The 13,914-nt window shown below is 41.3% G+C and overlaps 1 protein-coding gene across 1 annotated transcript in view; it reads left to right on the top strand.

Annotated features, from left to right (window-relative positions):
• The window catches only part of LOC129864890 (globoside alpha-1,3-N-acetylgalactosaminyltransferase 1-like), a 31,805-nt gene extending 26,711 nt beyond the window's left edge, over positions 1-5,094 (top strand). Inside the window, exon 7 of the mRNA XM_055937196.1 lies at positions 4,008-5,094. Within this exon, the coding sequence (XP_055793171.1) occupies positions 4,008-4,698 (691 nt within the window). The 3' untranslated portion in view covers positions 4,699-5,094. The remainder of the gene's footprint in view (positions 1-4,007) is intronic.
• Positions 5,095-13,914: the final 8,820 nt, after the last annotated feature.

Here is a 13,914-nt window from a genome sequence, read left to right as displayed (position 1 = left end):
CACCTCAATAAGATTTAGACCAGACCAGACCAGACCCAACATGTAGATAACACCTCAATAAGATTTAGACCAGACCAGACCAGACCAGACCCAACATGTAGATAACACCTCAATAAGATTTAGACCAGACCAGACACAACATGTAGATAACACCTCAATAAGATTTAGACCAGACCAGACCAGACACAACATGTAGATAACATCTCAATAAGATTTAGACCAGACCAGACCAGACCCAACATGTAGATAACACCTCAATAAGATTTAGACCAGACCAGACACAACATGTAGATAACACCTCAATAAGATTTAGACCAGACACAACATGTAGATAAAACCTCAATAAGATTTAGACCAGACCAGACACAACATGTAGATAACACCTCAATAAGATTTAGACCAGACCAGACCAGACCCAACATGTAGATAACACCTCAATAAGATTTAGACCAGACCAGACACAACATGTAGATAACACCTCAATAAGATTTAGACCAGACCAGACACAACATGTAGATAACACCTCAATAAGATTTAGACCAGACCAGACACAACATGTAGATAACACCTCAATAAGATTTAGACCAGACCAGACACAACATGTAGATAACACCTCAATAAGAGTTAGACCAGACCAGACACAACATGTAGATAACATCTCAATAAGATTTAGACCAGACCAGACCAGACCCAACATGTAGATAACATCTCAATAAGATTTTGACCAGACCAGACACAACATGTAGAAATAGTACCATACTGAAACCAGCAACTAAAAGTAAAAACATGACTTCTCAAAACAGATGTTTAAACATTAATTAACGATAGGCACTACAAATGATTCAAAAATCACGGTAGAAAATAGTGCAACATCTATGTTGCACAGGAATATAACTAACATATCTCATGGTTAATTTTAGGAATGAGTAGACTGTTTGTTTTTATTTAATAAAAGGGAGTTAAGAAATCTGAAGACACGTTATGTTATCCGAGACACATTAAACCGATCAAATTCACTGTTGCTGTGCTGCACAGGCATGTTAATCATCTTTCTTTGCATTTTTAGTGCAATAAACTTTTTAACCTCTAAAAAAATCCCAGGACATAGACATATCTGATATGGGCAGAAATTTTTAATTATTGTTAATCTAACTGTCCAATTTACAGTAGCTATTACAGTGAAAGAATACCATGCTATTGTTTGAGGAGAGTGCACAATTATGAACTTGACAATTTATTAATAAACCAATTAGGCACATTTTGGCAGTCTTAATACATCTATTTGAACAGAAATGCAATGGTTCATTTGATCAGTCTAAAACTTTGCACATACACTGCTGTCATCTAGTGGCCAAAATCAAAATTGCACTTGGGCTGAAATAATGCTTTACGGCTTTTCTCTTGCATTTCAAAGATAATGGTACAAAAGATACAAAAAATAAAACAGATGTTTATCTTTTACCAGATCTAATGTGTTATATTATCCTATATTAATTTCACATTTCCACAAACTTCAAAGTGTTTCCTTTGAAAGGGTATCAAGAATATGCATATCCTTGCTTCAGGTCCTGAGCTACAGGCAGTTAGATTTGTGTATGTCATTTTAAGTGAACATTTAAAAAAAGGGTCGTTAGATTGGCAGAGGCCAATAAAAAAAGGGTCGCTGTTATGCCTGAATTGAACCCAAAACCATTGAGGAAGTCTGCAGTGTTGAGAGCAGTTGTATTGAACCAAATTGCTATTTCAAAACAAGCTCTAAACCATGCCAGCCCGCTCTTGATTTCTATTCAATTCGACGTCTGAGCTGTGTGTAAGATTTCACATGCTCTACGTTTTTCTCCAGTGGTAAAAAAAAACTGAAGTTTAGAAAAGTTGAGAGCGAAGGTAGTTGATTGGTTGAAGATATTTCTGTTCTGATTTCAGATTTGAGTAGCAGATATGTAGACTAAAATGTAATACGCTCTATGTGTTTGTCTAACTTGTTGGCGAAAGATTTGTGTTGCATTAATTAACAGTAAATAGAATGTTGGAAGTCATGAGAGTTTTAAGTAATTGTCCAGTGAAAATCTCACTTTTAAAAGTTAATATTGTGTTAACTCATACCCAAGGAATGTTGTAGACTCATCCTATACTCGCACAGTATTCGTGACCAAAGCATAAATGGGAGTGGATGAGGGTTTTTTAGAAGGTAAAAAAGTGTAATTGTTTAAAAAGTACACAGTAAATACCTGTGGTAACATGATACAGTGGTTCTTCCTTTAAAAGTTGCATCATACTGCAGCACAGTTTGCGGGCTAGTGCAAAATTCAATGGCACATTATTTAAGTGTCAGCCATTGTTGCCATTAATGGTAGTTAGTGCTAGTTTGACCACCAGAGGGCATCTTTGAGAAGCTAAGTTATTGAAATGACATGGAGCTGTAGGCCTAAGAGTTAAAGGGAGCCCTGAATAGAACGGACTATGCAGTATGTGATAGATTGTTAGAAATGTAGCTTAATTAACTTGATTAATAGTATCGTTTTTCTATAGTGTAACTTAATTATTGGCATAAAGGCCTACTTAAATATACACTACATCAATCACTCATTCATTTGTGCATGTCATCACACTGTCACGTTTGAGGTATGACCCAGATACAGACAGAGTTGAATAAACAGTTTACTGCTAACAACAGGAGCAGGCAAATGGCAGGTCAGGGGTCAATAATCCAGAACGGTGGGGTAAGGTACAAAACGGCGGCAGTCTCAGGGTCAGGGCAGGCAGAGGTTAATAATCCAGAACGGTGGGGTAAGGTACAAAACGGGCAGGCAGTCTAAGGGTCAGGGCAGGCAGTCTCAGGGTCAGGGCAGGCAGAGGTTAATAATCCAGAATGGTGGGGTAAGGTACAAAACGGGCAGGCAGTCTCAGCGTCAGGGCAGGCAGTCTCAGGGTCAGGGAAGGTAGAGGTCAATAATCCAGAACGGTGGGGTAAGGTACAAAACGGGCAGGCAGTCTAAGGGTCAGGGAAGGTAGAACGGTGGGGTAAGGTACAGAACGGGCAGGCAGTCTCAGGGTCAGGGCAGGCAGAGGTCAATAATCCAGAATGGTGGGGTAAGGTACAGAACGGGCAGGCAGTCTCAGGGTCAGGGCAGGTAGAGGTCAATAATCCAGAACGGTGGGGTAAGGTACAGAACGGCAGGCAGTCTCAGGGTCAGGGAAGGTAGAACGGTGGGGTAAGGTACAGAACGGGCAGGCAGTCTAAGGGTCAGGGCAGGCAGTCTCAGGGTCAGGGAAGGCAGTCTCAGGGTCAGGGCAGGCAGTCTCAGGGTCAGGGCAGGCAGTCTCAGGGTCAGGGAAGGCAGTCTAAGGGTCAGGTAAGGCAGTCTAAGGGTCAGGGCAGGTAGAACGGTCAACACCAGGAAGGACTAGAAAACAGGAACAGGAAAACAGGCAGGAGCAAACAAACCCTGGTCGCTTTGACAAACAAAAATGGCACTAGATAGTTTAAATTTTGAATTATTTATTTATGTTTTTAGAGGGAGAGAAACCAAAAGCCCCACCGTGCCTATTTTTTAGAAAATCGTCAGTCCACATGTCAAGTGTAATTCCCCCATTTTGTATTTACCGTCGTTCTCTCTTAACTCCATGACCACCGACAGTTGTCCTTGCTGTTACCTGACGCAGGACTCTACTGCCAGAGAACAGAGACTCTCAGACTGAAAACACCTCCATTCATTTACAAGAAAGACAGTCAATTTGTGCCACAGTTTAGACTACTGATAGATCAGCACCCCCTTGTGTTAGTATGGTGCAATGACTGAATGACACCATCTACCACTAACGGTCGCGACGTAACTTTTAAAGGAAGAACAACTGTAGGTCATAAAAGCTCAGGATTCTGTCCCACTAAAAAGGATGCAGTCGGGAGGGTTTCTGGCATCAGAATCTCAGGTGCCACCGACTGCCGTTGTGTCCTTGGGAGAGGAACTTAATCACCGTTCTCTTTTGTGTGTCTTAAATTCTGACAGATACGTCCTCTTTCTCCGAGATTTCCTGGAGACAGCAGAGAAGCACTTCATGGTCGACTTCAACGTGCGCTACTATGTTTTCACAGATCGTCCCGACGATGTTCCATCAGTCAACATGTCCCAGGGGAGACATTTGAGTGTGATCCAGGTCCCAGGTTCAAACCGCTGGCAGGAGATATCAGCCCGGAGGATGGAGATCATCCAGACAGCCATCGAACGTCACATCAGCAGGGAGGCTGACTACATCTTCTGTCTGGACGTGGACAGCAAGTTCCACGCTCGCTGGGGGGCCGAGTCTCTGGGCAGGCTGGTTGCTGTGATTCACCCATGGTTTTACCAGGCGACCCGTGACCACTTCACATACGAACGGCGTCCAGCCTCGACAGCCTACATCCCCATGGATGAGGGAGACTACTACTATGCCGGGGCTGTGTTCGGAGGGTTCGTGGAGGATGTGTACACACTAACAAAGGTATGTCGTAACCAGCTTGAAGAGGATGCAAGGAATTCCATCGAGGCTGCCTGGCAGGAGGAGAGTCACCTCAACAGGTACCTGCTTTACAACAAGCCCAGCAAGCTGTTGTCTCCAGAGTACCAGTGGGACGACAAGAAGACCAACGCCAAAGAGGTCAAAGTCATTCGCTTCTCTTCTGTCATTAAAAACTATGCTGAAATTCGTCCCAATGTATAGGACTAGGAATTGGATATTCGACCGGCAGAAGAAAAACTTAATTGGTTATGGTTAATGTTAGGTTAAGTTCAGGTATAGCTTCACTGAGGTTTGGGTTATGGTTAATGTTAGGTTAAGTTCAGGTATAGTTTCCCTGAGGTTTGGGTTATGGTTAGGGAAAGGCATAAAAGGTCACATTGGGTATACAGCTGTCCGGCGCCGTTCATTTTCTGTTGGTGAAATATATACACTGACATAAAAGTACTATTTTAAATGTACTGTATATCAGTCACTGCTGTAGTTTGGGGATCATAACGTTCTCCACTTAGAGGAAAATATAATTGTTTTATAACCTTATTCATCCTGTATTCTGTAGCCTATCTACTGTGTATGTTGATTATTGGGAACAATCTCAATAAATATTATGTTTAAAAAAATATTACGATTATGTGTATTTTTCTTGAAATAAATATTTAACCACTTTCAGAATGTTTGTGTTATTTCACTACTTGTTATATTTTCTATAGTCCAACTAAAAACAACATCTATCCATGTGACAAAGGTATGCGGTGTATGAGTAACAAACCAGTGGTTTAGTAGAGAGATGGAGAAATAGGGAATATTGCACCGGTTCCATCTATAGATGTGTAGATCAGACAAGACCCAGTGGTGGACTGAATTTCCATGAAGAATAACATTGGCAGAAGGTCAACGTGGAGCTGGCATTCCTGTCCAGAAACAACCTCTGACCACTAGACATATACTGTAAACAGCATGAAAACAACATTGGCAGAAGGTCAACGTGGAGCTGGCATTCCTGTCCAGAAACAACCTCTGACCACTAGACATATACTGTAAACAGTATGAAAACAACATTGGCAGAAGGTCAACGTGGAGCTGGCATTCCTGTCCAGAAACAACCTCTGACCACTAGACATATACTGTAAACAGCATGAAAACAACATTGGCAGAAGGTCAACGTGGAGCTGGCATCCCTGTCCAGAAACAACCTCTGACCACTAGACATATACTGTAAACAGTATGAAAACAACATTGGCAGAAGGTCAACGTGGAGCTGGCATCCCTGTCCAGAAACAACCTCTGACCACTAGACATATACTGTAAACAGCATGAAAACAACATTGGCAGAAGGTCAACGTGGAGCTGGAATTCCCGTCCAGAAACAACCTCTGACCACTAGACATATACTGTAAACAGCATGAAAACAAACATGAGAACAAACATGAAAACAAACATGAAAACAAACATGAAAACAAACATGAAAACAAACATGAAAACAAAGAAAAATACCCCTTTAAATAAGGTATTATGGAGGATTCACTTCCTTGTGTAAAAGCATCCTGCCAATGGCAAGGCAAAAGGGGAAATCCTTCAATTCAAGTTGTACCATCTAATCAATATTATGTAAAGGATAATCAATGTTACGTAAGGGATAATCAATGTTATGTACGATATAATCAATGGTATGTAAGGGGTAATCAATATTATGTAAGGGATAATCAATATTATGTAAGAGATAATCAATGTTACGTAAGGGATAATCAATGTTATGTAAGGGATAATCAATGTTATGTAAGAGATAATCAATGTTATGTAAGGGATAATCAATGTTATGTAAGAGATAATCAATATTAAGTAAGGGATAATCAATATTATGTAAGGGATAATCAATGTTATGTAAGAGATAATCAATATTATGTAAGGGATAATCAATATTATGTAAGGGATAATCAATATTATGCAAGGGATAATCAATGTCAATGTTCCCCTTCCCCAACACAAGGACACAGACAAACAGTTAACTATTCCACCAGACCCAACCGCTTCCCCAACACAAGGACACAGACAAACAGTTAACTATTCCACCAGACCCAACCCCTTCCCCTTCCCCAACACAAGGAAACATACAAACAGTTAACTATTCCACCAGACCCAACCCCTTCCCCAACACAAGGACACAGACAAACAGTTAACTATTCCACCAGACCCTTCCCCTTCCCCAACACAAGGACACAGACAAACAGTTAACTATTCCACCAAACACAACCCCTTCCCCAACACAAGGACACAGACAAACAGTTAACTATTCCACCAGACACAACCCCTTCCCCAACACAAGGACACAGACAAACAGGTAACCTGTTTGGGCTGCAAGGGGCAGTATTGAGTAGCCAGATAAAAGGTGCCCATTTCAAACGGCCTCGTACTCAATTCTTGCTCGTACAATATGCATATTATTATTACTATTGGATAGAAAACACTCTCTAGTTTCTAAAACCGTTTGAATTATTTCTCTGAGTGAAACAGAAGTCATTCTTCAGCACACTTCCTGACCAGGAAGTGGAAAGTCTGAAACCGAGGTTCTCTTCTACTTCCTGCCTATAAATGGTCATGAGATCTATTAGTATACATGCACGTCATACACCTTCCCCTGAGTATCAAGAGGCTGTGAGAGAAGAAATGAGGTGATTATCTTGGTCTGAGATGGAACACATCATCTTGGAATGACGTGTCCACCATTTTCGGTACTCTGAAGAGCGCGAGGTGGACAGTGGGATTGCCTTTTGTTTAGCTGCCGTTATAGGCGACTATTATCTCCGGCTTTGATTTTATTTGATACATGTCACCATATCATCGTAAAGTATGTTTTTTCAATATAGTTTCATCAGATTATTGAAAAATTTTCGGGAGTTTTGCCGTGTTCCGTTCTCTTCCGTTTGTTGACATGGAGAGCGTCGTGCCACTCGGCTAGTGTGCATGCTAAATGAAGAGGGAAAGTTGCCGTTCTAAATCCAAACAACGACTGTTCTGGACAAAGGACACCTTGTCCAACATTCTGATGGAAGATCAGCAAAAGTAAGAAACATTTTATGATGCTATTTCATATATCTGTCGTAGATGTGAACTGGTCGTTGGCGCCCAAGTGTTTCTGGCTATTGTGCTAAGCTAATATAACGCTACATTTTGTTTTCGCTGTAAAACACTTAATAAATCGGAAATATTGGCTGGAATCACAAGATGCCTGTCTTTCATTTGCTGTACACTATGTATTTTTCAGAAATGTTTTATGATGAGTAATTAGGTATTTGACGTTGGTGTCTGTAAGTTTTATGGCTGCTTTCGGTGCAATTTCTGATTGTAGCTGCAATGTAAACTATGATTTATACCTGAAATATGCACATTTTTCTAACAAAACATATGCTATACAATAAATATGTTATCAGACTGTCATCTGATGAAGTTGTTTCTTGGTTAGTGGCTATTTATATCTTTATTTGGTCGAATTTGTGATAGCTACTGATGGAGTAAAAAACTGGTGGAGTAAAAAAAGTGGTGTCTTTTGCTAACGTGGTTAGCTAATAGATTTACATATTGTGTCTTCCCTGTAAAACATTTTAAAAATCGGACATGTTGGCTGGATTCACAAGATGTGTACCTTTCATATGCTGTATTGGACTTGTTAATGTGTGAAAGTTAAATATTTAAAAAATATATATTTTAAATTTCGCGCCCTGCACTTGAGCTGGCTGTTGTCATAAGTGTACCGGCGTCGGGCTGCAGCCATAATAAGTTAACTATTCCACCAGACCCAACCCCTTCCCCAACACAAGGACACAGACAAACAGTTAACTATTCCACCAGACCCAACCCCTTCCCCAACACAAGGACACAGACAAACAGTTAACTATTCCACCAGACCCTTCCCCTTCCCCAACACAAGAACACAGACAAACAGTTAACTATTCCACCAAACCCAATCCCTTCCCCTTCCCCAACACAAGTACACAGACAAACAGTTAACTATTCCACCAAACCCAACCCCTTCCCCTTCCCCAACACAAGTACACAAACAGTTAACTATTCCACCAAACCCAACCCCTTCCCCTTCCCCAACACAAGTACACAAACAGTTAACTATTCCACCAGACCCAACCCCTTCCCCAACACAAGGACTCAGACAAACAGTTACCTATTCCACCAGACCCTTCCCCTTCCCCAACACAAGGACACAGACAAACAGTTAACTATTCCACCAGACCCTTCCCCTTCCCCAACACAAGGACTCAGACAAACAGTTACCTATTCCACCAGACCCTTCCCCTTCCCCAACACAAGGACACAGACAAACAGTTAACTATTCCACCAGACCCAACCCCTTCCCCAACACAAGGACACAGACAAACAGTTAACTATTCCACCAGACCCTTCCCCTTCCCCAACACAAGAACACAGACAAACAGTTAACTATTCCACCAAACCCAACCCCTTCCCCTTCCCCAACACAAGTACACAGACAAACAGTTAACTATTCCACCAAACCCAACCCCTTCCCCTTCCCCAACACAAGTACACAAACAGTTAACTATTCCACCAAACCCAACCCCTTCCCCTTCCCCTACACAAGTACACAAACAGTTAACTATTCCACCAGACCCAACCCCTTCCCCAACACAAGGACTCAGACAAACAGTTACCTATTCCACCAGACCCTTCCCCTTCCCCAACACAAGGACACAGACAAACAGTTAACTATTCCACCAGACCCTTCCCCTTCCCCAACACAAGGACTCAGACAAACAGTTACCTATTCCACCAGACCCTTCCCCTTCCCCAACACAAGGACACAGACAAACAGTTAACTATTCCACCAGACACTTCCCCTTCCCCAACACAAGGACACAGACAAACAGTTAACTATTCCACCAGACCAGCCATCAAACCGCATACTCCAATCCAATCTCAAGCAGACAAAATACATTTATCAACAGACAAGCAAAAACTCAAAACAGGAAGTACTAGCGATGCGCTCAATACGGAAATGTGCCGATGAAGCAGACACTAAGTTTCAGGACTGTTTTGCTAGCACCGATTGGAATATGCATCGACGACGTAGTCCCCACAGTGACTGTACGTACATATCCTAAACGAAAGCCATGAATTACAGGCAACATCTGCACTGAGCTAAAGGCTAGAGCTGCCGCTTTCAAGGAGCAGAACAAAAATGTAGACACCTATAAGAAGTCTCACGAAGCCCTCCAACGAACCATCAAACAGGCAAAGCATTATTACAGGATTAAGATTGAATCCTACTACACCGGCTCTGATGCTCGTCAGATGTGGCAGGGCTTGCTAACTATTACGGATTACAAAGGGAAACCCAGCCGCAAGCTGCACCAGTGACGCGAGCCTACCAGACGAGCTAAATGCCTTCATGCTCGCGTCGAGGCAAGCAACACTGAACCATGCATGAGAGCACCAGCTGTTCCCAGACGACTGTGTGATCACACTCTCTGTAGCCATTGTGAGTAAGACCTTTAAACAGGTTAACATTCACAAGGCTGCAGGGCCGGGATGGATTACCATGACGTGTACTCAGAGCATGCGCTGACCAGCTAGCAAGTATCTTCACTGACATTTTCAACCTCTCCCTGGCCCAGTCTGTAATATCCAGATGTTTCAAGCAGACCACCATAATCCCCGTACCCTAGAACGCCAAGTTAACCTGTCTGTCGTTCTGCTCCTGAGCAAGGCAGTTAACCCACTGTTCCACGGGTGCCGATGATGTGGATGTTGATTAACTTCTCTAGGGTAGGGGGCAGCATTCGGAATCTTGGATGAAAAGCATGCCCAAATTAAACTGCAAGCTACTCATCGCCAGAAGATAAGATATGCATATTATTAGTAGATCTGGATAGAAAACACTCTGAAGTTTCTAAAACTGTTTGAATCCTGTCTGTGAGTATAACATAACTTATTTAGCAAGCGAAACACCGAGGACAAACCATTCAGGTTTTTTTTTTTGAGGTCACTCTCTTTACAATTATTTTCATTGGGGAACCAGATTTCTAAGGGACCTGCTTGCAGTTCCTACCGCTTCCACTGGATGTCAACAGTCTTGAGAAATTGGTTGAGGTTATTCCTTTGTGTAATGAAGAAGTACGGCCATCTTGAACGAGAGTCACTTGAAGTGTCCTGTTAGATAGAAGCGCGTGACCAGAATGCTAGCTATTGTTGGTTTTAATCCTGTATTGAACACAGATCATCCCGTCTTCAATTTTATCGATTATTAACGTTAAAAAATACCTAAAGTTGTAATAAAAAAGTAGCTTGACATTTTTTGGGATATTTTGTAGTCACGTTTGAGCAAGTTGGAACCGGTGTTTTTCTGGATTAAACGCGCCAAATAAATTGACATTTTGGATATATATTGACGGAATTAATCGAACAAAAGGACAATTTGTGATGTTTATGAGACATATTGGAGTGCCAACAACAGAAGCTCGTCAAAGGTAAGGCATGAATTATATTTTCATTTTCACTTTTCACAGTGTCGCGCCTGCAGGGTTGAAATATGCTTCTCTGTCTTTGTTTACTATTGTGCTATCCTCAGATAATAGCATCGTTTGCTTTCACCGAAAAGCCTTTTTGAATTCTGACATGTTTGCTGAATTCACAACCAGTGTAGCTTTAATTTGGTATCTTTCATGTGTGATTTAATGAAAGTTCGATTTTTATAGTAATTTTCATAGTAATTCATTTGAATTTGGCACTCTGCATTTTCTCTGGCTTTTTGCCAAGTGAGACAGTAGCGTCCCTCCTAAACTCAGATTTTTGTATATAAATATGAACTTTAACGAACAAAACATATATGTATTGTGTAACATGAAGTCCTATGAGTGTCATCTGATGAAGATCATCAAAGGTTAGTGATTCATTTTATCTCTATTTCTGCTTTTTGTTACTGCTCTCTTTGGCTGGAAAAATGGCTGTGTTTTTCTGGCGCATAACTAACATAATCGTTTTGTGTGCTTTTGTCGTAAAACTTTTTTGAAATCGGACACTTTGGCTGGATTTACAATAAGTGTATCTTTAAAATGGTGTAAAATACTTGTATGTTTGAGGAATTTAAATTATGGGATTTCTGTTGTTTTGAATTTGGCGCACTGCAGTTTCACTGGCTGTTGACGAGGTGGGACGCTACTGTCCCACATACCCTAGAGAGGTTTTAACTAATGAATTGCATTTTGTTCTCCCAGGCTATTGTACAAGCAGCCCAGTGTCTTGGTGGGGTGAGTAGTGTTGTTATCTTATGTTAGTTACATATCGTTGTTATCTTTCACATCAGCGTGTAGCCTGGTACACCACACGTCTTTTCATGGACCTTAAATTGCAAAACTATTGAGGTAATAATCAGTACAATACAGCCAGGCTTGATCTGTATATCTGTAAACATTGAGGTAATAATCAGTACAATACAGCCAGGCTTGATCTTGTTTTGTTTCTTTAGTCGTACTGATGTGATGGCAGTCACCCCATGGTTGGCACCCATCGTCTGGGAAGGAACCTTTGACCCTGACCTCCTCGACATAATCTACAAGTCCATGAACCTCACCATAGCAACCACAGTGTTTGCCGTTGGAAAGTGAGTAGCCTACAACTTTTGCCAAATGTTAAAAAGGGAAGTTAAACTATCAATACTTTCACAACATTAAAACTACACTGAGTGTACAAAACAGTATGAACACCTGCTTTCTCCATAACAGACTGACCAGGTGAATCCAGGAAGCTATGATCCCTTATTGATGTCACTTGTTAAATCCACTTCCATCAGTTGTAGACAAAGGGAAGGAGACGGGTTAAAGAAGGATTGTTAGACCTCGACACATTTAAGACATGGATGTGTGCCATTCCGATGGTGAATGGGCAAGACAAAAAAAACACTCAGTGTGTAAGGACATAAACAGCTGATGTCACATGGCAGGAAAAATTAAATCAAATCAAATCAAAGTTTATTTGTCACATGCACTGAATACAGCAGGTGTAGACCTTACAGTGAAATGCTGACTACAACAGGTGTAGTTGACCTAACAGTGAAATGCTGAATACAGCAGGTGTAGTTGACCTAACAGTGAAATGCTGAATACAGCAGGTGTAGTAGACCTTACAGTGAAATGCTGACTACAACAGGTGTAGTTGACCTTACAGTGAAATGCTGAATACAGCAGGTGTAGTAGACCTTACAGTGAAATGCTGACTACAACAGGTGTAGTTGACCTTACAGTGAAATGCTTAATACAGCAGGTGTAGACCTTACAGTGAAATGCTGAATACAACAGGTGTAGTAGACCTTACAGTGAAATGCTGAATACAACAGGTGTAGTAGACCTTACAGTGAAATGCTGAATATAACAGGTGTAGTAGACCTTACAGTGAAATGCTGACTACAACAGGTGTAGTTGACCTTACAGTGAAATGCTGAATACAGCAGGTGTAGACCTTACAGTGAAATGCTGAATACAACAGGTGTAGTAGACCTTACAGTGAAATGCTGAATATAACAGGTGTAGTAGACCTTACAGTGAAATGCTGACTACAACAGGTGTAGTTGACCTTACAGTGAAATGCTGAATACAGCAGGTGTAGACCTTACAGTGAAATGCTGAATACAACAGGTGTAGTAGACCTTACAGTGAAATGCTGAATACAACAGGTGTAGTAGACCTTACAATGAAATGCTGAATACAACAGGTGTAGTAGACCTTACAGTGAAATGCTGAATACAACAGGTGTAGTAGACCTTACAGTGAAATGCTGAATACAACAGGTGTAGGTAGACCTTACAGTGAAATGCTGAGTACAACAGGTGTAGTAGACCTTACAGTGAAATGCTGAATACAACAGGTGTAGTAGACCTTACAGTGAAATGCTGAATACAAAAGGTGTAGTAGACCTTACAGTGAAATGCTGACTACAACAGGTGTAGTTGAGCTTACAGTGAAATGCTGAATACAGCAGGTGTAGACCTTACAGTGAAATGCTGAATATAACAGGTGTAGTAGACCTTACAGTGAAATGCTGACTACAACAGGTGTAGTTGACCTTACAGTGAAATGCTGAATACAGCAGGTGTAGACCTTACAGTGAAATGCTGAATACAACAGGTGTAGTAGACCTTACAGTGAAATGCTGAATATAACAGGTGTAGTAGACCTTACAGTGAAATGCTGACTACAACAGGTGTAGTTGACCTTACAGTGAAATGCTGAATACAGCAGGTGTAGACCTTACAGTGAAATGCTGAATACAACAGGTGAAGTAGACCTTACAGTAAAATGCTGAATACAACAGGTGTAGTAGACCTTACAGTGAAATGCTGAATACAACAGGTGAAGTAGACCTTACAGTGAAATGCTGAATACTACAGGTGTAGTAGAC

Source organism: Salvelinus fontinalis, chromosome 11 (genome assembly GCF_029448725.1).
Source record: "Salvelinus fontinalis isolate EN_2023a chromosome 11, ASM2944872v1, whole genome shotgun sequence".
Taxonomy (NCBI): domain Eukaryota; kingdom Metazoa; phylum Chordata; class Actinopteri; order Salmoniformes; family Salmonidae; genus Salvelinus; species Salvelinus fontinalis.
The sequence above is the reverse complement of the archived record's forward strand: the minus strand, read 5'-3'. Positions and strand labels throughout refer to the sequence as shown.